At 47.7% G+C, this 22494-nt stretch overlaps 1 protein-coding gene and 1 pseudogene across 1 annotated transcript in view; both read right to left on the reverse strand.

The window, feature by feature from the left end:
- Window positions 1-22494, reverse strand: part of CUL9 (cullin 9) — a 46730-nt gene that overhangs the window by 18369 nt on the left and 5867 nt on the right. The window contains 18 exon segments of the mRNA XM_004710782.2: window positions 4603-4792; window positions 4883-5111; window positions 5360-5520; window positions 5629-5811; window positions 5979-6088; window positions 6263-6442; window positions 6763-6896; window positions 7122-7297; window positions 7588-7683; window positions 7915-8020; window positions 10147-10318; window positions 10417-10507; window positions 10753-10980; window positions 11501-11606; window positions 11693-11939; window positions 13188-13405; window positions 13708-13904; window positions 15742-15949. Of these exon segments, the coding sequence (XP_004710839.2) occupies window positions 4603-4792; window positions 4883-5111; window positions 5360-5520; window positions 5629-5811; window positions 5979-6088; window positions 6263-6442; window positions 6763-6896; window positions 7122-7297; window positions 7588-7683; window positions 7915-8020; window positions 10147-10318; window positions 10417-10507; window positions 10753-10980; window positions 11501-11606; window positions 11693-11939; window positions 13188-13405; window positions 13708-13904; window positions 15742-15949 (3032 nt within the window).
- Window positions 20657-22183, reverse strand: LOC123522232 (annotated as a pseudogene).

Consider the following 22494-nt stretch of genomic DNA (forward strand, 5'->3'; position numbering starts at 1 on the left):
ATCATGCCTGACTGTATTATTGTATTATCTCTCATGCTCTCAATGACTTTAATATAATACTTATATATCTCAACCGTACAATTGTGCATTACTGAACCCAGAAGTAGTATTACTGAACTCGTAGGAGTAGCAGCGGGTGGGGGCTGGTCCCCTCCCCCTCCATCAGCGTCAATTACTTTTAATTTAATACTACAAGATCTGATAACTCAAGGAGCAAGGCTGTCAAAAATAAAGAAAAAAAATCTAACTCCTTATAAGACACACACCTAAAATACAGGTATAATCAAGTTAAAAGTAAAAGGACACTGTGTTCTCCTCACAGATTACTTAGCCAGGGAAAAATATTAACTACACGGGAGAAATCAGACAACCCTTGACCTGGTGATCAAAATCAACATGGCAAATGAGGGGCCAACGGGGACTCCGTGCCCCCAATGTTATAGGATGAGAAGTGCGAATACATGCGGTCACTCACTTAGGGTTCCAAGCAGAAACTTATAACCTAAATCTCGTCACAAGGGAAGATTCAAAGCTTTGGTAAGGACTAATCCAACGCTGTGAAAGGGCCATGTTCTCTAGGAAAGTCAGAGTCATAGAATACAAAGAAAAGCTGAGAGAAGGTTCCAGATTTAAGGAGACTAAAGAGACATGACAACACTATTTGTGATCCGAGAGTGAATTTTACCTTGGGACACCTGCCCCCCACCCAAAAAAAAGGCCACAGACGACATTATGGAATCAGTTCACCACATTGCAGTACAGACAGTAATGCTGGCCCAATGTTACCACTGTTAACCTTCTGAAACTGAGCAGCAAACTGAGGATGGTCTTACTCTTTGAAAATAATCACTAAAGTATATAGGGGAAAGGGTCATCTATATGCCATGTATCCTCAATGATTAAAAAATGTTTCTCTCTTACGTGTATATACGCATATACATACACACAAGAGGGATTCAAAAAGTGTGTGTAAAAGTAGAATAAGAACAGAAAATGTCCACATACTTTTTGAAGCCCTTTTGTAGGTGTGTAAAAAAAGCAAATGAAAACAGCAAACAGGGCAGAATGCAATGTAAGACACGCTTATATAAAGGGTATATGGATGTTCTTTGTATTGTTATTGTAATTTTTCTTTAAATTCGAAATTATTTCCAAATAAAACATTTTTAAAAGTGAAAGGATAGAACGAGATAGACCAGAGAGATGCTAACTAAAAGAAAGTAGGTGTACTTACTGTTAGTACTTGGCAAAAGCAGGCTGTTAGAGAAAAGTCTCTACTTTAAAAAAAGGAGGTTACGTCACAATGCTAATACAATCTCATTTACGGTGAAAATTCTAAATCTCTATAGCCCATTCGCCTAATTAATTTTTAAAATGCATAGAGTGTAGCTAAAGCAGTATCGAGAGGCAAAAGAAAGTCCAAAGTATTCCATTAGCTATTATGTGGGCCTTGTTGCTTCTCAGCTAGATGCCACTTGTTTATCCTCAAGCCTTTAAGACCCCAGATGCTATCTTTTTTTTTTTTTAATTTAAAAAATTTTTTTATTTAACACTATATCTTTTGATAACCGGGCACCATCAATTTTCCTTACCACATTTCCACTAGCTATATATGGCTATTAAATTTAAACAAAATAAAATTAAATATTCATTTCTCTAATCCTATTGGCCACATTTCAGGAGCCCAATAACCAGTAAATGGCTACCATGTTGAATAGTGCAGTCAATAATTTTTCCATTACTGCATAAAATTCTATTGGAAAGTAGTGTTGAACAATTCTAAACTTATATCTAAATAACTGCCAAAAATATATAATGCCAAACATTATTAAGATAAAGTAGTAGGTTCCCTACTATAAGGGTTAAATTTAGCATGCTTCTCTCAGTACCAGACCAAAATGTGTACGGCTCTCTCTGAACACTGACCAGGGATGTGAGTAACCTGGCTTCCATGCAGACTGCATTAGGAAAGAGATAATGGCACATGGAGCTAGGGTAAAATTTGACCTCCCTTTGACCCATTTGAAAATTGTTTACTGGTTTTTAACATTTTGTTTTTCAATTAAGTTTTTCTCTATTTTGTTAGTGTTGTTTTTGTTATGTTTTTTGCTATATGAAATCCAGGATGGTGAATGCATAGACAGTCCCTGGATTTATGGTTTCCTGGGGGTGTGGAAGGGGAGGCTGAAGGAAAATGGGGAGCTAATAAAAAGGAGGACAAGAAAGTACCGTATATACCCGTGTATAAGCTGAGTTTTCCAGCACATTTTTAATGCAGTGTTTGTGGTAAAATTAGGTGCCTCGGGTGATATTCGGGTCGGCTTATACTCAAGTATATACAGCAAATGTTCTAAAATTGATTGTGATAAGGATTGTACAATTCTTCTTGATATGAATGGATGATTGAACTAATATATGGATTGTGTTAAATGGTTTAAAATAAATCAGTAAGAAAATTAATAGGGTTGGAGGAGACTTGAACAACATATTTAGTAAGGTTACGATGTAAAATCTTACATCCAAACAGCTGAAAAATACAGTTTCTTCTTGTCACACATGTAACCCTCAAGATAACTTGTCCATCTTTTAGGCAAGCCACACAGAATAATAAAATAAAATAAAGCCCTTGATCTTTGGGTACAATGGAATGAAAGCAGAAATCTAAAAAACAGAAAGATAATTTAAAATTGTGTTTGGAAACTTAAAAATACAATTTCAAAAAACTAATACATCAAGTGAAAGCCGAACATGATAGGGTAACAAAAGGAAAGTAAAATAGAGGAAAGAACTAAGAGGCAAAGGGCATTTACAGAGGTCTAAATACAGGCATGTACACTGTAAATATATTTATATATAATGATAGGGAAATAGATCTACATACATATATTTAAGTATTAAGGTAGCAGACGGACAGTGGGCCTCTACTCAAGTACTCTCTCAATGCAAGAACACTTTGTTCTAATAACATGGCATTCTGTGATGCTCCCCTTCCTGACATGATCACTGAAGACAAAATGGGTGCATAAGCAAGTGTGGTGAAGAAAGCTGATGGTGCCCGGCTATCAAAAGATAGAGTATCTGGGGTCTTAAAGGCTTGAAGATAACAAAGCCCACATGGAAGAAGCACACCCACCAGCCTGTGTGATCATGAAATGTAGATGGGATCAGGAAAATCAGGCATCAAAGACTCAGAACAAAAAATCATATCAATGTGAATGGGGTTGGGGGGAGCGGAGTGGAGACCCAAAGCCCATCTATAGACAACTGGACATCCACTTACAGAAGGGTCACAAAGAAGAGACAAGCCAGTCAGGGTGCAGTATAGCACAATGAAACATACAACTTTCCTCTAGTTCTTTAATGTTTCCTCCCCCAACAATCAGGAACCCAATTCTACCTTACAAATCTGGCTAGATCAGAGCATGTACACTAGTACAGCTAAGAGCTCTGGACATGCAGAATCCAGGACAGATAAACCTGAAGGACCAATCATGACAGTAGCAATACCCAGGAAGGGAAGGGGAAGGTAGGGGGACCCCATCACAATGATCTACATATAACCCTCTCCCAGGGGGACAGGCAACAGAAAAGTGGGAGAAGGGAGATAGCGGTCAGTGTAAGATTTGAAATATATATATATATATAATTATCAAGAGTTAATGGGGGGTTGGGATGAGCTGATACCAAGGGCTCAAGTAGAAAGAAAATGTTTTGAGAATGATGATGGCAGCAAATGTACAAATGTGTTTGACACAATGGAAGTTTGTATGGATTGTGATAAGAGCCTCCAATAAAATGATTAAAAACAAAGGAACTAATACGTCAAAAAAGAAACAGTAATATAAATGATAAAATTCTTGACACTATTTTAAAAATACTACATCATAAAAGACCCCAAACGTCCATCCACAGCAAGAAAGTCCATCTTGTCGCGCTCTGGAGTATGTACAAATGAATGACATCAGTGACAACGTAGCTAGCCCCTACAGGGCACTACGTGAAAAACCAGACGCAGAATACACACTCTTACATAATGTTCAGATATAGACAGACATCTATGGTGATAACGGAAAGTAGAATAGTTTCTCCTGGAAGATTTTGGCTGGGAGGGGACATGAAAGAGGAAGTCTTCCGAGGTACTGGGAGGGTTCTGTGTCTTGGCCTGGGTCGTAGTTCCATAGGTACACATCACATAATTCATTAACCTTTACAGTCAAGATTTGTGTATTTGATGGAGTGCCTAAATTAAAAATCTTAAGGGGGAAAAAAACCCTTATAGGATGCAGCTAAAGCAATACTAAAGGGAAATGAATAACCTTAACTACTCTTATTTGAAAAAGAAGTCTGGGGAGACTGAAAACTATGTAAGCATGCAACCTGATTTTTAGAGAAAGAAAACATAGACTAAACTCTTAGAAAATTTGAGGAAATCATAAGACCAAATACTGACAAGGACACCACCCATACTTTTTCACCCTCCCTAGAAGATTGCTGCCCCCCTTTGATCTTATACCTACAGGCTCCTACCAAAGGTCCATCTGCTTCCTCTCTTCTCACCCAGATCTCACCCCAGTCCCCAGTTTCCTCTCTCTAGCTCCTCACTCTGGTTGTAGAAGTTGGAGAAGTGGTCAAGGGCATCACAGAATGCTGTGGGAAGGCACTTTCTGGGATGAGCCAGGTAGCAGAGTGGGGAGACTGGCCAGCAGCGTGGTGACAAGACCAGGACAGAAACTGTTGGGCTTGTATCTTCAGCAAATAGCTCTTTCTCAGCCTCTTCTTCCTTTTCTTCCTCCTGAGGGACAGAGGGTTTCAAGCGCCCTTGGGCTCCCTTCTTTGGTCTAGTCGGCTTTCCTGTTCTCCTCCTCTTTTCCCTTGCTCTTACCTCCTCTTCCTCTGATTGCTCTTCCTCCTCATCCTCTTGCTCCAAAAGCAGTTGGTCCACCTGCTGAAGCTGGAAGAGGTGGAACTGGTGCTGCAGCTCCTCAGAGGTGCGCAGGCTCTGCAGCATCTGCTGGGGGAGGCGGTTGGGGAAGCAGGGACCAAGCTGCTCCAGCACAGCCCCCTCCAGCCAGCTCGGGCCCAGGCCCAGGAGTCGGTCCGCCATGTAGTGCCTGCAGCACACACACAGTCAGGGCTAAGCTTTAGTGTGGGTGCCTAGGGTGGCCCAGGCCCAGGCTCCTCTCCCAGAATTCTGGTCCCTCTGCTCCAGCCAGTCTGAACCATAGGCCCTGCATCACATCTTCCTTCCCCTTCCTTTCCACCAGTGGCACGATCCTCTCTTATCCTAATCTCTCCTCCCCACTGCCTCCACAGTCGCCTTCTTCTCATTTACACCCCTCCCCCTCCAGACCTGACTCACTGGTAGAAGTGCTCAAAAGTAGTGGCCAGCTCCAGACCCGAAAGGACCATGATGGGCTCCAGCTGCCGCTGCAGGCGCCCCAGCATGTCCCCCCCTGGGGCTCCAGCAATCAGGCTGCCCTGCATCTGCTGGTCGATGTGCCTGGCAAACTGCTCGCTCATCTGGAGGCATTGGAAAGGGCACCAGGAACACCATGAATAATGAGGAGGAGGAGAGTGAGGGGTCAAAGAAGAGTGGGAAGAAGGCGGCCACACGGGAGCTGCACTCACGTGAGCAGCGGTGAGGAAGGACTGCTGCAGCAGAGCAGCTGAGAAGCCGTTGCGCAGAGCCAGGGTGAAGGCGGCCCGAGGCCCAAACAGCTCGGAGCCTGCTCTCTGCAAGTGCTCATAGAGCTGGCAGTAGCGAGGCACAAACTCTGGGGCTCCCCAGGCTTCAGTCAGGAACTTGCTGACCTGCAGACAAAGGGAAAGAAATAACATCCAAAGAGCAGGCGCTGCTCAGTCAGTGGCTCAGCAACACACACACACACACCCTAAACACACCCTCACACCCCCCAAACACACACAACCACCACCGTTCCCCCCACCCCCACCCCAGCCTTCCGCCTGCTGCTGCCCACCTGCTCCTGCACCACACGCAGCCAGCACTGGGTGATGTTCCTCAGGCTGCTGCTTGGAAGAACTGGGGGAGGCACGAGGCCCCGATCCCGACCCTTACTGTTCTTGCTGACTGTGGAAAGCAGAAGGCAAGGACATGGGTACCATCTCAACCTGGGCTCAGCCCAGGGCTCCGGATCCGGTCTTGATGCCCTGGGAAGTCCCACGGAAGAGCAGTCGGATGAATGACATTTAAGGCGGGGGGGAGGAGCCAGACTGCTAACCGTCTGGCCACGGCTGGACTTACAGGGACGAGGGCACAGCTCAGGAGAAGGCCCGGGAGGAGGTTCCACATGCACCAGCAAGTGGCAGAGACGACGGACGCGAGAGGCAAAGGGTGCTGCTCGACTGAGGGGCCTTCGAGAGTTCTGTCTTTGTTCCAGGTACTGGGTCAGCAGCCAGCCCAGGGAGCTCACTCCCGCAGCATCTGAGGGGTCGGGAGAGAGCTCCATGAGGAAGGGTGGCAAGGAGAGCCCGAGGAGCAGCTGTACAGGAGGCTCTGGGGAATGTAGAACCCTCGTGCCCACTGTGCCAAAGCTCGGGTCAGCGGGAGTCTGGGGCCACAGTGATGAGTGCGGTGGGGGTGGGGGTGGAGATTCAAATAGCCAGGAGCAGCCCTGGGTAAGGAGGAGAGGAACCCGGAGGTGAAAGGCATAAGAGATAAAGGCAGGAACCCAAAGATGAGCTCAGTGATGCTTGGAAACAAACAGAAGGGGTGGTGAATGAGCCAGGTGCCACCACAGTTACCAGGGGAGGTGATGTTCTGCACCAGCGGGCTGACCAGCGCCTCCCAGCACGTCTTGCCCAGTGCTAGCGCAGCCTCCTCGTCGGGGAGGAAACGGTCAGCAAAACTCTGCTCGTGGCGCAGAGCCTTGTTCAGCCTGGGACAAGAAGTGTACGGTTAAAGGTTAAAGGCAGAGATTTCCTCGAGGCCTCCGCTTCGTGCAGATTCCTCCCCCCCACCCCCCAAGCCTCAGCCCATCTCCCTCACGCGCTCTCCCCACTCAACACAAGCTCGCCCGTGCTCACTATCTCCAGCTTTGCCTTCCACACACCCCGAAGCTTCTCTCCAGCGTCCTGCACTCAGTACCCTCACCCCTGCCCACCTGGGACAGAGCTGTAGGAGGCGTCTGCGGTCCTCTGCTATGTCCTGGCTCCAGGCTTGCGCCTGGACCGTGTAGAAGAGAGCTGTGCGTCGACATAGCTGCTCCCGGAACAGTGGCCAAAATGTGGGCTTAGGGCCCAGGACCTCCACACCCCGAACCCGGGTATCGATGCCACCCTGCAACATGCACAAACTTATCTGTCACCTAAGCCACCTTTGCTGCCCAACACCACCAAAGTCAGGCTCTAAGGGAGGTCATACGCTAAGGGTCGCACCCCAGGTTTCCCAGAGACACATGGGAAATCCCTGCACATCTCGACTCCAACACATTCCTGGACCATCTCCCAAGCAGGTCAAGAAGAGGCATGGCTAGAGCCCTGGTCCCTAAGGTGTGGGCAAACCGGGCTACTGCAGACACTTGTGCCACCTCCCGATGCCCACCACCCTGGCATCTTCTCTCACCACACCTGCTGGCAGCGCTTTATGCGGATCTGGATGACGGGCCAGAAGCGGTTCAGGCCTTCCAGGAGGACCACCCGGCTGGCAGTGGGCAGCACGTTGACCTGGCAGGGAGGAGGGGGAGGTAAACTGAGCTTGCACCTCCAGTAGCAGGGCTGGAAGGACCACCACAGTTGTCTGCCCTTCACTTCCCCCAAACCAAGCCCTTGGGCCTAGGCTCCACATTCAAGCCCACTCTCCCTGTTTATACGGCAATGCCTCCCCGAGGGAGCGATGTGGGAATTGCCCAGAGACAAACGGCGGGCGGAGGAGGAAGAAAAGGAAGGGGGTCTCACCGTGTTAAGCTCAGTGGTGATACAGCTGGCAGTGTCACCCCCCAGCACCACCACCCGAGCCGGCATGTAACTGGAGTCCTCGCTGGCCACCAGCAGAGTCAGCTGCCTGGGAGAGAAGAGCAATCAGTCAAAATTGGGGTCCTGGCCTCAATTCAAGGAGCCCTGGGCGTGTAGTGGTTGCGCACGGGCCTGCTGACTGTAAGGTCAGCAGTTCGAAACCACCAGCTGCTCCGCAGGAGAAAGATGGGCTTTCTACTCCTGTTAAGAGTTAAGTCTAGGAAACCTGCCGTTCTACTCTGTCCTATAGAGTCGCTATGAGTTGGCACCAATTTGATGGCTGTGAGTTTGGTTTTTGCGGTTTGGTCTTAATTCAAAACTACTTCGACTCAGCACCTCCTTCTCAGGCTCCCGCTCCTCTGCTGGCTCTTGAGGTGCCAGGCCTCTCTTGGACCTCTTTAGGGTCTCCAAAGGAGGCTCCATCTAGGTCCATCGTGTCAATGGTAGGGTCTGCCTCTCTACCCTAGCTCTCTCCTGAGCTTCAATGCTGTGTTGTCCAGAGACTTTTCTACAGCCTGCTCCACAATCACCTCAAAGTCAACATGTCCAAAATGGAGGGCCATGAAACTTCTCCCTCCCCACTCTCTCTCGACCGGGTAACAGAACTGCCAACCCACCAGTATTCACACTGGATCACAGTACGGACACCACCTACTCAGTCGCTCACATCAGTCAATGGCAGTACAACCGACGCTCCCTCTTAGCATCTCTGCATCTATCACCTCCTCCCTGTTGCCCTCCTCTCTGCCCAACGGAAGACACCGATCTTTTCTCAACGAGACTGTGGCACAAATCTTCCAACTCCTTCCCTGGCCTCCAGCTCAATCTCCCAAATTTCCAGGGTGAATTTTCTCAATAAAAAATTCACTGGTGTCTTTTCCCTAACTCTTCAGAATAAAGCGGAAACAGCACATACAATTCTTTGTGATCTGTCTTTGTTCTACTTTGAAGGCCTTATCTGCCACTTTGCTCTCTGTGACAGTTATATAATCTGGTGTGAACTTGTGAAGGGCTGGAGTCTAGCCTGTCAATCAGGTCGCAGCTTGAAGACCTCATTTAGAGTCACCATGGACATAAAGAGCTCACTGGAGGCCAGATGCACACACACACTCTCTCTGCTTCATCTTCCTGCTGACAAGCCACATGGAGCCACATCTTCCTGATGACAGCCAGAGCCCTGGAGCTGAAGGAGCCACGCGGAGACCCACACCAGGCCTGAGATACTTCCACCGCCACTGAATCCACCACGGGCTGGTGATCTTCCTGCATTTGGCATCACTGCATGTACTGCATGAGTCTCAAGAGGAATTCTTGAGCTAATATAGGACTTAAGGGCTAATATTGAACTCATGGACTTGATCTGGACTGGGCTGGGATATATTCTCAATGTACAATTGCTCTATGATATAAAGTTCTCTCTTACACACGAGTGTCTATGAGTTTGTTTCTCTAGTCAACCTGGACTAACATACTATGCCCATCCTTCATTTCAGATAAACTCAATCATTGATAGTGCCCAAGCTCAGCCTTGTGAGTCTTCCTTATTGTCTAGAACATCCATTGTCTTCCTCTTCATCTCTCTAATGTTGGCTTCCAAACCTAGCTCAGTCCACCCTCAGTCTGCCCAGACGTTCCTCTGCTCTCTCAGAAACAAGTACACAGGTCAACTAGAACACATGCTGTTATTCTGTGTTCACTGCTTTCTATCCTATCTCCTTGACAGACTGCAGTTCCTGAAGACAAGCATTGTAGCTTGTTCTTTTATCTCTAGACCAGCAGTTCTCAACCTGTGGGTCGCGACCCCTCTGGGGGTTTGGGGGGCGAACCACCCTTTCACAGTGGTCGCCCGATTTATAACAGTAGCAAAATGACAGTGATGAAGTAACAACGAAAATCATTTCATGGCTGGGGGGGTCACCACACGAGGAACTGCATTAAGTGTCGCAGCATTAAGGAGGTTGAGAACCACCGCTCTAGACCCTTGCGAAATGCCTGAAACAAATCCCCATGGGAAGAACAGATCGTCGACATGTGTACCTGGGTGGGTGACATCACCAGATTTGGGGAGCAAACTACACACAGCACACAGATTGGATTGTGTGTATATGGATGTTTCAGAGCACCTTGCGGGGCATATCACAGTACACGTGTGTGCACACATTGGCACATTCTTACCTCACAAGAACACCACGGTGCATGTGCAGAGTGATGGCGTGGGAACCGGCACTGCCGTTGGACTCCCAGTAGGTCTTGGGGTTCCGGTCCGTCAGCCGACTGGCCCGGTGCAGGTTGGAAGACACCTCGACCTTCTCCCAGCACTTGTCCTCCTTCACTTCCACGCTGGAGCCTGAGGGTTGGCGGGGGAAACACAGCTTAGGGGCTGGAAGGGCAGGGAGCAACAAACGCTGGGGTGGGAGCCAAGGGTACATAGATCAGGGCACAAACCCCGGCAGAGGTACTTCAGGAACACGTCGAAGAAGGGAATGTGGATGGGCTGGTGGGTTCGTCTGTGATCTTCAATCTGGCCCAGCACCATCTGCAGCGGGAGTATCGGGAGGAGGGATACACAGAAATGTGTAGGAAGAAAAAGTCAAGGGGCAACAGAGCACTCTGCTCCTCTCTCCCCAAATGTTGGCAGAGCAGGAAAGAGTCGGGGGAAAGAGTCTGGCAACAAATGCCCCAGGCTGACTCCCAGCTGCGCCCACAGCAAACAGGAACACGCAGGCTCCCTTCCCTGGTCTGTCTCCCACCGCCCTCAGCTCCACACAGCACCCCACTCACCTGGATGCAGCCCGCCAAGATGCTGGAGGGGAGCTTTCTGTAGAGCTGGGCGTACTTTTCACACTCTGTTACCAGGTCCCGGAGCTCACACCCCAGCAGTAGCTGGGCTGAGTGCCTCTCCAGGACTTTTGAGAGGGTCTCTTTGGCTCCCAGGCAGCAGAGCATCACGGCATAGTCCTTGTGCACGGAGGCCAGGCGGTGCAGGAAGCAGACCAGCTCCGGAACAATCTGAGCCCACAGCCATGTGATTTAATCATAATCCACAGGCAACAAGGGGTATGCAAAGTGTGTGTGTGTGTGTGTGTGTATGTGGTGGTGGGGGGGAAGAGTTGGTAGTTCAGGAAAGAAAGTGTGGGGAGACACTTGGAAACCCAGGGAAAGCAGACCACCACACACATATACTAGAACCAAATACTGAGAGCTGGACTCCAGAGTGAGTTGGGAGGGGAAGAGCTGGGCACAAACTTCCCAGCGTCTTCCTGACGGGGCCCAGTGCCCTCAAGAGCCACTCCTAGGCCCAGAGCGTGGCTCCACAGTGCACAAAACACGGGCGGTGGGGAGCCAGGAGTCTTGGATTGGCAGACGTGGGCACCCTAGTTCTGGAATCTCTTAGATAACTTTAGCCGTCTTGTTCCTAGCCTCACCCACCCACGGCCCTCCAGCCCCGTTCAGGAAGGCTCTGCTGGGCTCTCGACTGGAAATGCTAACCACCCTCGCCCGGCCCCCATGCCCGTCCAGGCCGGGGTACCTCAAAGTCACAGCTGGGGCCACTCAGGCAGTTGAGACAGGGCTCCAGGACCTCATGCCAGGAGAGCACCATTGCCTCAGGGAAATCCAGCAGGTGGGTCATGACCCTGGTGAGGAGATGGCAACAGTGAGTGCCTGGCTCTCCGCCGGCTGCCCGTCCCCAGCATGAGCGGTGCCTGCACAGGCCCCTCACCTCAGCATAGTCAGCAGCAGAGTTTGGTTGGGCCCCGGGGCGTCCAGAGTCCGAAGTAACAGCAGGAAGGGCTGGGTCTCCTGCTGCAGGCGCTTGAGGAGGGGCCTCACAGCACCCCTTGGGCCACCCTCACGGCACAATACCCGCTCCAAGTCCAGGAGGAGTTCTGCAGATGGGGCCCCCACTATGGATCGAATCAGTAGCTCAGGGGACCCTTGCTGGCCCTGGGAGCCAGAGGTTTCCAGTGCTGCAGCCCAGACACATGGTGGGGAAAATGTGTATGAAGAGAAGTCATACAAGTTTGGTCAATCCCAGAAACGGGAAGGTCCAGAAAAAATTACCCCAAAGCTTTCCTCCCATTTTAAAGACACCCATGGTTTCTATCCTGGCCCAAAATATATACAGAGTTAGCTACATTAAAACAAACAAAATAACAACCAAACCACCAGGGTGACAAACACTCTCAAGGTCAACAGTAGATTTGCATCTCCTGTCTCAGACTGTCACTGCCATCGGGGAGATGCCGGCTCACGGCGTAGAGGGGAGGGTAGAACTACCCCTTTGAGTTTCTGAGACTGTCACTGTTTACAGGAGTAGAACACTCTGTCTTTCTCCCAAGGAAGGGCTACTGGTTTTGAACTGCCGCCCTTACAGACTACAGCCCAACTCAACCACTATGCCTCCAAGGCTCCTTCAGCTCGTATAGTCACATGGTAATAATAAAACCCACAGTGAGCAGGTCAAGTCTGACTCCCAGTCACCCTGTATCCAGGGCTGTACATCTTTACAGGAGCAGACGTCTCATCCTTCTCCCACAGAGCAGATGGTGGGTTTGAACCGCTGACTTTATAGTTAGCAGTCCAGCACTTACCCAACAGCGCCATCAGGGCTCCTTATAGAACCAGGGAATTACTTTTTATTATTAAAGGTTAGCTATCCTATTACATAAGGCAATAAACATGTTATTAATTCTACAGCTCTATACTACCTAGCGTACTTGCTTTAGATCTATAGCCTAAAAGATACATATTACTTATTTAATTTAATATTACTTATTTAAATTTCCTTCCATCTTTCTGGGTTTTCACTTGTTTTTTAAATCAAAGAGTTCTTCCCCTGACATCAGTGTTTCACATTTCTAGTCAGAATTTTTCTGCACCGTAAATTACAATTCCTCAAGAGGGCCTCCCTAGAAGTCATTTCTGTCAACAGTCTACTGTCCGGTGAGACTGGACTAAAGCTAGCCCCGACAGATGGGAATCCTCGTGCGTGCGCTTAGAGCCCTTCTGAGAAGGCGTGAGGGCTGGCGACCGCTGTCGGGTAAGTGCTGGATGAAAGCCATTCAAAGGCAAACCCAGGGCACCTATTCTAGAAGGTCCCTCTCCCCTTGGTGGGGTCGTTCTTCTTAGAACCTAGCTTGTGCACCCAACTGCCCACTTGCTTCCTGAGCCTTCCTGGCCACAGCTGCCCCTGGCTGCCCCCTCCACAACAGTACCTGCATGCTCAGGGCTGCCCAGCGCCTCTGAGTAGCGGTTGAGAAGCATCAAGAGGATAGTGCGTGTGGTGGGCATTGGCTCTGTCCCTGGTGCAATCCCCGAATGCCTGAACAAGGTGTCCCTCAGCTCCCGGGTGATAATCTGGTCTCCCAGAGTGTGATGGTTGCACAAGAGCAGGTTGAGCAGGAGCAGGCCATTTCTCACTGCAGAAGCACACCTAGGGGAGAGAGGTGACCCGAAGAGAAACAAGGAGTGACCGTCATGAAAGCAGGGCAGGAGGTGCAGGGGGAAGGAATTCTACAGCTCCAGTGGTCCACCCAAGTCACTCTACCAGCCCCCGGAAGGCAGGGAAGGGGTGAGCTCTTCTCTGGGAATCCCCATCGCCCGAGTGCTTGGCCTCTGTTACATGACAGCAGAGGTGCCACTGATGTTTAACCTAGAGGCGAGCCCGTGGGAGGCGTTTCTGTGGGACACATGGGTCTAGGAGCTTAGCGGGAGTTTGGAGGGTCATGCCCTGACCCCTCAGTGTTTAGCATCAGGATCACAGCTGCAGGAAGAGTAAGGAGCAGGCTCTCTGAGCCCGGGCGGGTGGCTGAGTCGATGCTGGCAAAGATCTCTCTGGTCATCTGGGCGTCAAACAAAGGGTGGACGGAATCTCGGCTGGTAACAAAAGTGGGGATCTCAGAGGAGCCGGTGATTGTCAGCATCTTCAGTGCCTGTGAAGAGGGGGTGGGAGCAGGGTTAGCAGTGCTCAGAGGAGTGGCCCCCATTCTAGACCCCAAACCTTGAGTTGTTACAAATGAGCAGAGTAGGAAAGGACGGTGGTTATGATGGGACATCAGATGTTACCAAAAAAAAAAGAACAGAGGAAAAGACCAGGAAGAAGCCTTACCAGGACAGGTAAGGCTCCCTGCACCCTCGTGTCCCACATCACCAGCACCAAGGCTAACTGTCCCTCCCCCCAGGACAATGCTCTGCAGACCCTCTAGCTGCTTTGTAGGCTTTCCGTGGAGTTGCTTCCAGTCTCGATTCACCACTCTTCCCTTTGCAAACCCTCTCTCCCCTTAGAGCCATGAGTCCACATTTTCCTGCTGCCCCCCATCCCCCACTTCTCTAGTTGTTCCTTTGTCTGATACCTGAACACTCTTCTCTGGCCCCCTTACCTTCTCTTCTGCACTCCATGTCTTGAGGTTACCCTGTCCACTCCTGTAACGTCAAATGCCACCTATATGCCAACACTCCCTTGACCTCCAAAGTCAGTATCCAGCCCCTTCTCAAGAATGTGACTTGGTCATCTCATAGGCAGAGTAATTGGAATTATGGGAAAGAATGTCTGTAAAGGTCTGACTCTCCCCAGAAGAAATCCTCTAGGGATGGGATGGATTTGGAATTATGCTCAAGACACTCCCCCTTGAGAGGTATGGCCCCACCGAGCAAATGCTACTGTGTAATGAGGTTACCCAACTCAGACCAACCAATGAGCTGGATTCTGTAACCTTCAGTTATTGCTGGAGTCCCTGAGTGATGCCAACAGTGAATGCACTGAGTTGTTAACCAAACGGCTGGAGATTCAAGTCCAACCAGAGGTGCCTAAAAGAATAGGCCTGGTGATCTACTTCCCGAAGATTAGACTGAAACCCCTGGAGCGCATGGTTCTGACACACATGGTTCCTAGGGGGTCAGAGCCAATTCTGAGCTAACAGTTTGTTTGGTTGTTAGGTTATAAACAAGATGGTGTCATTTTGTTATGGAGCAAGTTTTCATTGAGGGGCAAATGTTCTCTATTTGTCACATGATGTGAGAGGTGCAGTAAAGGTGTGGCGGCAGCTCGTGGAAGAACACCTAGAGACCCCACACAGGCAGGTGCCTCTGGCCTCTCCCTGGACCTTACACTGGGGACACACACTGCAGTCCTGCTCTCAGCACTGCTGGACCAGGCCCACTGTGCCCCTCAGGGGCCACACCTCAACCTTTCCGTCTATAATAGTTGGAATGCCTGTTCTTCTGTGAGCTCCCCCAAATCCGGGCTTTCTGGATTCTCTGCACAGGACTGGGGGGTGGGGGGAGAGCAATGCTGGCTTTGTTTTACCCATATGTGGTGAGGAGTAAGAGTCCCACTCAAATAAAAGGGAAAAAAACCACCTTAATTTTAGTTTAATCATTATGTCTAAAAAATGTGTCTTGAATGAGACACCTCCCTAACTGTACCTCAAATAAGCACAGGAAAGTAAACCTCCCCATTCACTCACTCCTTATCTTTCCCCAGACCTTCCTCCCCGCTGACATGACCCTCCTTCACAAGAGGGCACCACACCTACCCTGCTGCTCACTCTCCCACCTGGGTGCTGGTCTAAAAAGCCTCCTTCTCTTTCCCCAAGCAGCCACTCAATCTCTAAGACTGTCCACCCCGAACTCTTCAATTCATCCACAACGTTCTTTCCACCGCAATACTTACTCTGTTTAATCCACTGCACTACCTCTTTACCATGTGTAGCCCAGGAACCTAGCTTTCCCACCCACCCATCCCCTCCCCACCAGGCCCAGTCCACTCACCGCCAGCCCCGCCTGCTGGACCAAAATGGAGGTTTTATATTCCTGCATGCAAACCAGCACGGCGTAGATGCCACCCTCCCTGGCAAAGAGTGGGCGCCATTCATGCTTGGTCATGAGCAAGTACAGGAGGCGTAGGGTCAGCACCACCACCATCTTCTCTCTGACCTGGTTGGTCAGCAGTTCCACCACGGTTTTCACCATCTTCTCTCTGAGAGAAGGAAGGGATATGGGGGTAGGGGTCCCCCTACACCAAGGAGTCACTCCTGCCTTCATAGCCATGGTGCATTTGACTCCTTTTCCTACCCCATCCCCCAGGATCCCGCCCAGTCACCCCACCCCCGCCCTGCTCCAACCTGCTCCCCTTGCCTCAGTGTCTCTCCTGATCTGCTCCCCTGTACAGTCTGACGGCCTCTGTCTCTCAGCTCACGAAGAGGCTATCGAGCAAAACGGGCTTTTCTTTCCAAATAAATCTATTAAGTCAGTATCATTCCCACCAAAAGACAGGCGGATTCAAGCACAGGAAGAGGAGATATGTAAGAACAACCCAGACACTTCGGAACAGAGTAATGACAGACTTGCCGATAGTTCCCAAACTATAAACCTGTAGTAATTAGAATGCTGGGATAGATACAGGGAGAATGACTCAACAGATGAGAAGGAAAGGTGTCCGCTGAACCAGTGAGGAAGGGGAGCCCCACTCAAAAGGGGGGCAGGATGCAGTACACTAACTGGAGAGATAGTGGAGAGGGAAGGGGCAGACAGGAACCCTCTACTTGTTGCATCGTTTTCGGTTAACTTAAAACTGCTCTCAAAAAATAAAATCCATGTTGATAAGTGAGGCTGAGTCACCTGACTATCCTTGTGGGGGAAGGGGCAGTGAGTGGGTGCTCTACTTAACATCATTTGCCAAAAAAAAAAAAGTGAACGGTCAAATGTTTTTTAAAAACTAAAATCATTGCTGTGTTTAGAAAATATAAGGAAATGTTTTTATAATCTTGGAATAAGATCACTATGAGTCGGAATCCACTTGACAGCAGTTTGGCTTTTTGAGTTTTGGAATAGGGGAGACTCTTTGACGGGGGATACAAAATGTAGACACCCCTCAAAAAAATGGGAAACCCAAGCAACATAAAAACCTCATGCTGTAGCAGGATGAGCCACATAACCCAGGGACCACCGTCCAAGCTGGAGCAGGGGCCAGCTGAAGGCCTCATCTGAGGGAAGCAAGTACGGCCAGAGCCGCTGGAGCCCAGCCCTGGGCCGTCACAAGAGGAAAAAGCAGGTATTCCCGGCTCTCCCCACTGTCAGGGAGATGCACACGGACGGGGTGGCCTGGGGAAGGGGTGGAGATGAACCACAAAAGGAAAAACTCTGCGGCAGAAAGAAGAGAACTGAGGAAATTCTATGTTTTCATCTGTCTTTCTGATCTGCCTTCCAACAAAGAATGTATGTTCTACGCTGGCTACACCATGCATCAAGTAAGCTTAAAAATACTTCCAAAAGCTGGCGGACAAACTCCATTATCATCCAATTCAATTTTTCCATGAACCTTCTGCAGACCCCTTATACATCCTATTCTGTAGCCAAGAATTATTCTACCAAGAAAGAGAGCATACATGTTAGTATGGACAGAGACAGACACAGATGTTTAATGGTCATGTCTGCATAGAGGGTGTTCAGATGATTTTCATCATCATAATTTTCTAGTTTGGTTTTATAGTAAGCATGCTCCCCGCCCCACCCCCCACCCTTTTCTTTAGCAGGAGAGCACTTTGAATTCACGGGAGGAAACCTCCTTTAATTGTCAGCTACGGACCACCCTTGTCACTTGCTTAGTCAACAGAGATGGATTTGGGATACAAATCATTCTTGGCTACTAGTTTACTAGCCAAGAGACTATTAATTATTGAACTTGTGAAAAAAAAAATTATTGAACTTGTGTGTCTAAGAAATTTTTAATCCCAGGCCCCACCACCCAGGCATTATGAGTAAAGTGATGTGGAATTGGCCCTGGAATCTGCATTTTAATAAGTGGTCCACATAATGTTGATACAAGTGTAGAGCAGCACTAGACTGTCAATCTTTATAGGAGCAGAAAACCTCATCTTTCTTTTGAGGAGAGGCTAGAGGGTTCAAATGGTTGACCTCATGGTTAGCAGTCCAGTGCACAACCTAGTATGTGACCAGAGTTGCTTCTTACACTGAAACCCACACCAAACTCACTGCCGCTGAGTCCATTCTGACCCAACCCAACCCCACAGGACAGACTAGAATTGCCTCTGTGCGTTTCTGAGAATCTAGCTCTAACCAGGAGTAGAAAGCCTCGTTTTTCTCCCAGAGCAGCTTGTAGTTCTGAAGCCCTGCTGACCTTGTGGCCTGCAACGCATAACCCATGATGTAACCATATACTAGTGTCTAAGCCGAGTTTTCCAGCACATTTTTAATGCAGTTTTTGTGGTAAAATTAGGTGCTTTGGCTGATATTCAGGTCGGCTTTATATTAAGAATATATGGTACTTATATATTGAAAGATATATTGCATTTATGGATTGGAGCCATAATTTTAAGATGTCAACAAAGGGTAATGTGATCCCTGTCGTTTTATATCTTCTGGTAGTCGCTTTGTTCTGCCTGTCCATAGCTGGGTCTAACTGTTAATTAGAAGTCCCGTCAGTCCCAGGGCTAACATCTGACAACTCCCAGTTGCCTTTTCATGTGATGTAAATTTGCCCTCACTTACAAAAGACTAAACCAACCCCTGCTCACAATAATTTCTTCACCACTCAATCACCTTCACTCACTGCACATACAGCTTTTAGATCACTGAAAAATGTGAAGCCTTTTCTGGAACTAGCCCACTGCCACCAAGTGAATTCTGACTCACAGTAATCGACACTGTCCATCTTTATCTTCCTCCGCCGGGGAGCTGGTAGGTTTGAACTGCCAACTTTGGGGTTAGCAGCCCAAGCCTTACTCCAGTGTCACTAGAGGTCCTTTTCTTGCACGAAGAAACCAAAAACTGCCAATGAGTGGATTCCGAAGGGATCAGGTATCAGGCATCATTAGAACAAAAAATCTTACCATGGTGAATGAGGGGGGTTGTGCGGAGTGGAGACCCAAAGCCCATTTGTAGGCCACTGGACATCCCTTTATAGAAGGGTCTCGGGGAGGAGACAAGCCTGTCAGGGTGCGATGTAGCAACGATGAAAAATACAACTTTCCTCTAGTTCCTAAATGCTTCCTCCCCTCCCACCCCTATCATGATCCCAATTCTACCTTGCAAGTCTGGCTAGACCAGAGGAGGTACAATGGTACAGATAGGAATTAGAAACACAGGTAATCCAGGGCGGATGAGCCCTTCAGGACCAGTGGTAATAGTGGTGCGATACTGGTAGGGTAGAGGGAGGGTGGGTTGGAAAGGGGGAATTGATTACAAGGATCTACATGTGACCTCTGCCCTGGGGGATGGACAACAGAAAAGTGGGTGAAGGGAGATGTCGGACAGGGCAAGATGACAAAATAATAATTTATAAATTATCAAGGGTTCATGATGGAGGGGGGTGCAGGGAGGGAGGAGAAAAAAATTAGGACCTGATGCCAGGAGCTTAAGTGGAGAGCAAATGTTTTGAAAATGATGAGGGCAATGAATGTACATATGTGCACAACTGATGTATGTATGTATGGTGATAAGAGTTGTATGAGGCCCTAATAAAACGATTTAAAAAAAAGAATTTTAATAGGAATTACATTGTGAATTATTTTGGCTAAAATTTACATCTTAAAATTATGGCTCCAATCCATAAATGCAATATATCTTTCAATATATAAATACCATATATTCTTAATATAAAGCCGACCTGAATATCAGCCAAGGCACCTAATTTTACCACAAAAACTGCATTAAAAATGTGCTGGAAAACTCGGCTTAGACACTAGTATATGGTTACATCTGTTTATTTAGAGCTTAATTTCTTTTGGGAATGTTTTACAGTTTTCAATTTTTCACCTTCTTGGCTAAATTTACTCCAAGGCATTGTTTTAAGAAAACGTGTTTTTTTTGTTTTTAATTTCCTTTTCAAATCGTTCACTGCTGATGGAAATACACAACTTATTCCTGCGTGTTGTTCTTGTGCCCTGCAACTTTCCTGAATTCACTGAGTAGTTCTAGGAAGTTTATGAATTCTTTGGGACCGTCATATCAAATATCAAACAGAAATAGCTTTACTTCTTCTTTTCCAATATGAGTACCTTTTCTTGTTTTCTGATGAACTGCTCTGGCTACAACTTACTTCCAGCAACGGTGAATGCTGTTAGGGGCCACTGATTCGCTCCCGACTCACAGCAACTCTATGCACAACAGAAGGAAAGAAACACTGTTCCGTCCTGTGCCATCTTTACAGTGGTTGTCATGCTTGAGCTCATTGCTGCAGCCACTGTGTCACTCCACCTCTCGACAGTCTTCCTCTTCTTCTGATGACCGTCAACTCGGCCAAGGCTGACGTCCTTTTCCAGGGACTGGTATAAAGTATGAGATGAAGTCTCATGCCTTCAATTCTAAGGAGCACTCTGGCTGTTCTTCCAAGACACGTTTGTTCTTCTGGCCGTCCGTGGCACTTTCAATAGTTTTTGCCAAGACCACAATTCAAATGTGTCAATGCATCGATTCTTCTGCTCCCTTCCAACTCGCACGTGAGGCGACTGAAAATACCATGGCTGGGTCAGGGTCACCTTAGGGTCAGGGTCACCTTAGGCTCCCCAAAGCAACATCCTTGCTTTCCACCACTTCACAGAGGCCTGTTGTAAAAGCAGGCATCCTCTTCTTGTTCCCGATCTTCCAGGGGGAGCTTTCAGGCTTTCATCATTAAGTATATAAAAGTCATTGCAAGTTTTTTATAAATATCATTTGTCACGCTGAGGAATTTCCCTGTTAATCTTAGTTCTCTGAGTAGTTCTATGATGAAAAGACAGTAGATCGTGACAAATGCCTTTTCTGCATTAAGGCGATCACATGTGTTTGTTTTTTCCCTGTTAATATGGTATATTGCAATGCTGTTAATATGGCATATTACAATGACTGATTTTTCACTTCTGGACTATTGTGTTACCACTTGGTTGTGATGTAGAATCCTTTCAATACACTGCTGCATTCCATTTGCTCCTATTATTTTTTAACAGCACTGAGTACCTTTAATATAGAGAACTTAGTAATTTACAAAAGTGACTTCCATTCTCATGGCACTTAATAAAGAGAAACATTGAGAAGCTCTTTCGTAAGAAAAAGGATGATGGCTACAGCTTGGAAAGGGCAAATTCACTACTGCGGTCTGGTTGCAACTGCTACCTTCTTTCCTCAGTAACTGCTCTAGAACGAGAAACAGAATCGTGGCTCACAAAGCCTTTCACTTGAAGATTTTGCAGGTGGTCATAGGCTCCGTATACTGTCAATCCCACTTAGATGTTTTCCTCCTCATGTAACTGTGGCCCTCACTGTCAATAGCTTTGTAGAGGTCCTTCTTCTCTCTTGCGTTGCATGTAGGTAACCAATAGAAGGCACACAAAGTGAAAGGGTTATCAATCCAAAAGCCATTACCGGTTTGTTATGTTTAATGAAAAGCTCTGGATTCACGGCTTGAAATAAAGTTGTTGTGCGGACCCCTCTGAGACCCGGGTTTTGAAAATCTTTGTCTTTGGGTGCTTCATTTTTAAAGGCTGGGGGCTCAGGTGCTGAAGACATCTTGCCGATGATTTATTACCTTCCGCTCAGACACCTCCTCCCGGTGGCACTGCCGCCGCCAGCTCTGCCTCGTCATTCACCGCGGGAGAGAGCGGCCGGCCACTGCTCATTTGCTCCTATTTTGTTGAGAATCTTTGCATCTATATTTATAAGGGATACCAGCCTGTAGTTCTCTTTTCTTGTAGTATCTTTATTAGGCTTTGTTAACAGGGTAATGCTAGCCTTGTAGGATTGGGCAGGAATCATTCCTTGCTGTTTTGTTTTCCTGGGAGAGTTTGGGAATTGCTGCTAATTCTTCTTTAAATGTCTGGTATAAAATGTGCTTGACACAATGGATGGATGTATGGATTGTGCTAAGAGTTGTACAAGCCCCCAATAAAATGATTAAATAAAAATGTCTGGTATAAGCCATGGGGTCCTAGACTTTTCTTTGTTAAATGTTGGAAGACTTTTTTTTCATTACTGCCTCAATCTCTTTGCTATATATGCATCTTGCATTCTTTTCATAATCAGAAAAATAAAGTTAGTGTGATTCTGAATAAACATAACAAAAGATTAATAATGCATAATGGATACCTGCATACACATCACTAAGATAAAAACGAAGAAAGTGAGCAAAGGATAAGAAAAGAGTATTTACAGAAGAGGAAACAGAGAATAAATAGATGCAAACAGGCTTCACTTCATGAGAACTACGAAATTAAAACAAGGTACCACTCAATTTAAAGTTTGCCAACCTGAGAGAGTCAAACAAGATACTATCTGGTGCTGGCAGAGATGAGAGGAACTGAGTAGTTAGGGCATTGCGCTTGGACTGGGACACAACCCTACTGCAGAGACCTCTAGGGACACAACCCTACTGCAGAGACCTCTGCAGCGTGAAAATAAGGAGGCAGCTCCACAGAGCCTGACATAGCAAGCCTTCTCAGACATGCTGAGTGGGGAGGAGCAGTTGTGGAAACATGTAGTGTGACCCTATATGTTAAAACAAACAGAGAGGATTTTCTGTTTCCAAATGTA

This window comes from Echinops telfairi, unplaced genomic scaffold, assembly GCF_000313985.2.
Source record: "Echinops telfairi isolate 266 unplaced genomic scaffold, ASM31398v2 ScPeMD7_3533;HRSCAF=4204_1, whole genome shotgun sequence".
NCBI classification, from domain to species: Eukaryota; Metazoa; Chordata; class Mammalia; order Afrosoricida; family Tenrecidae; genus Echinops; species Echinops telfairi.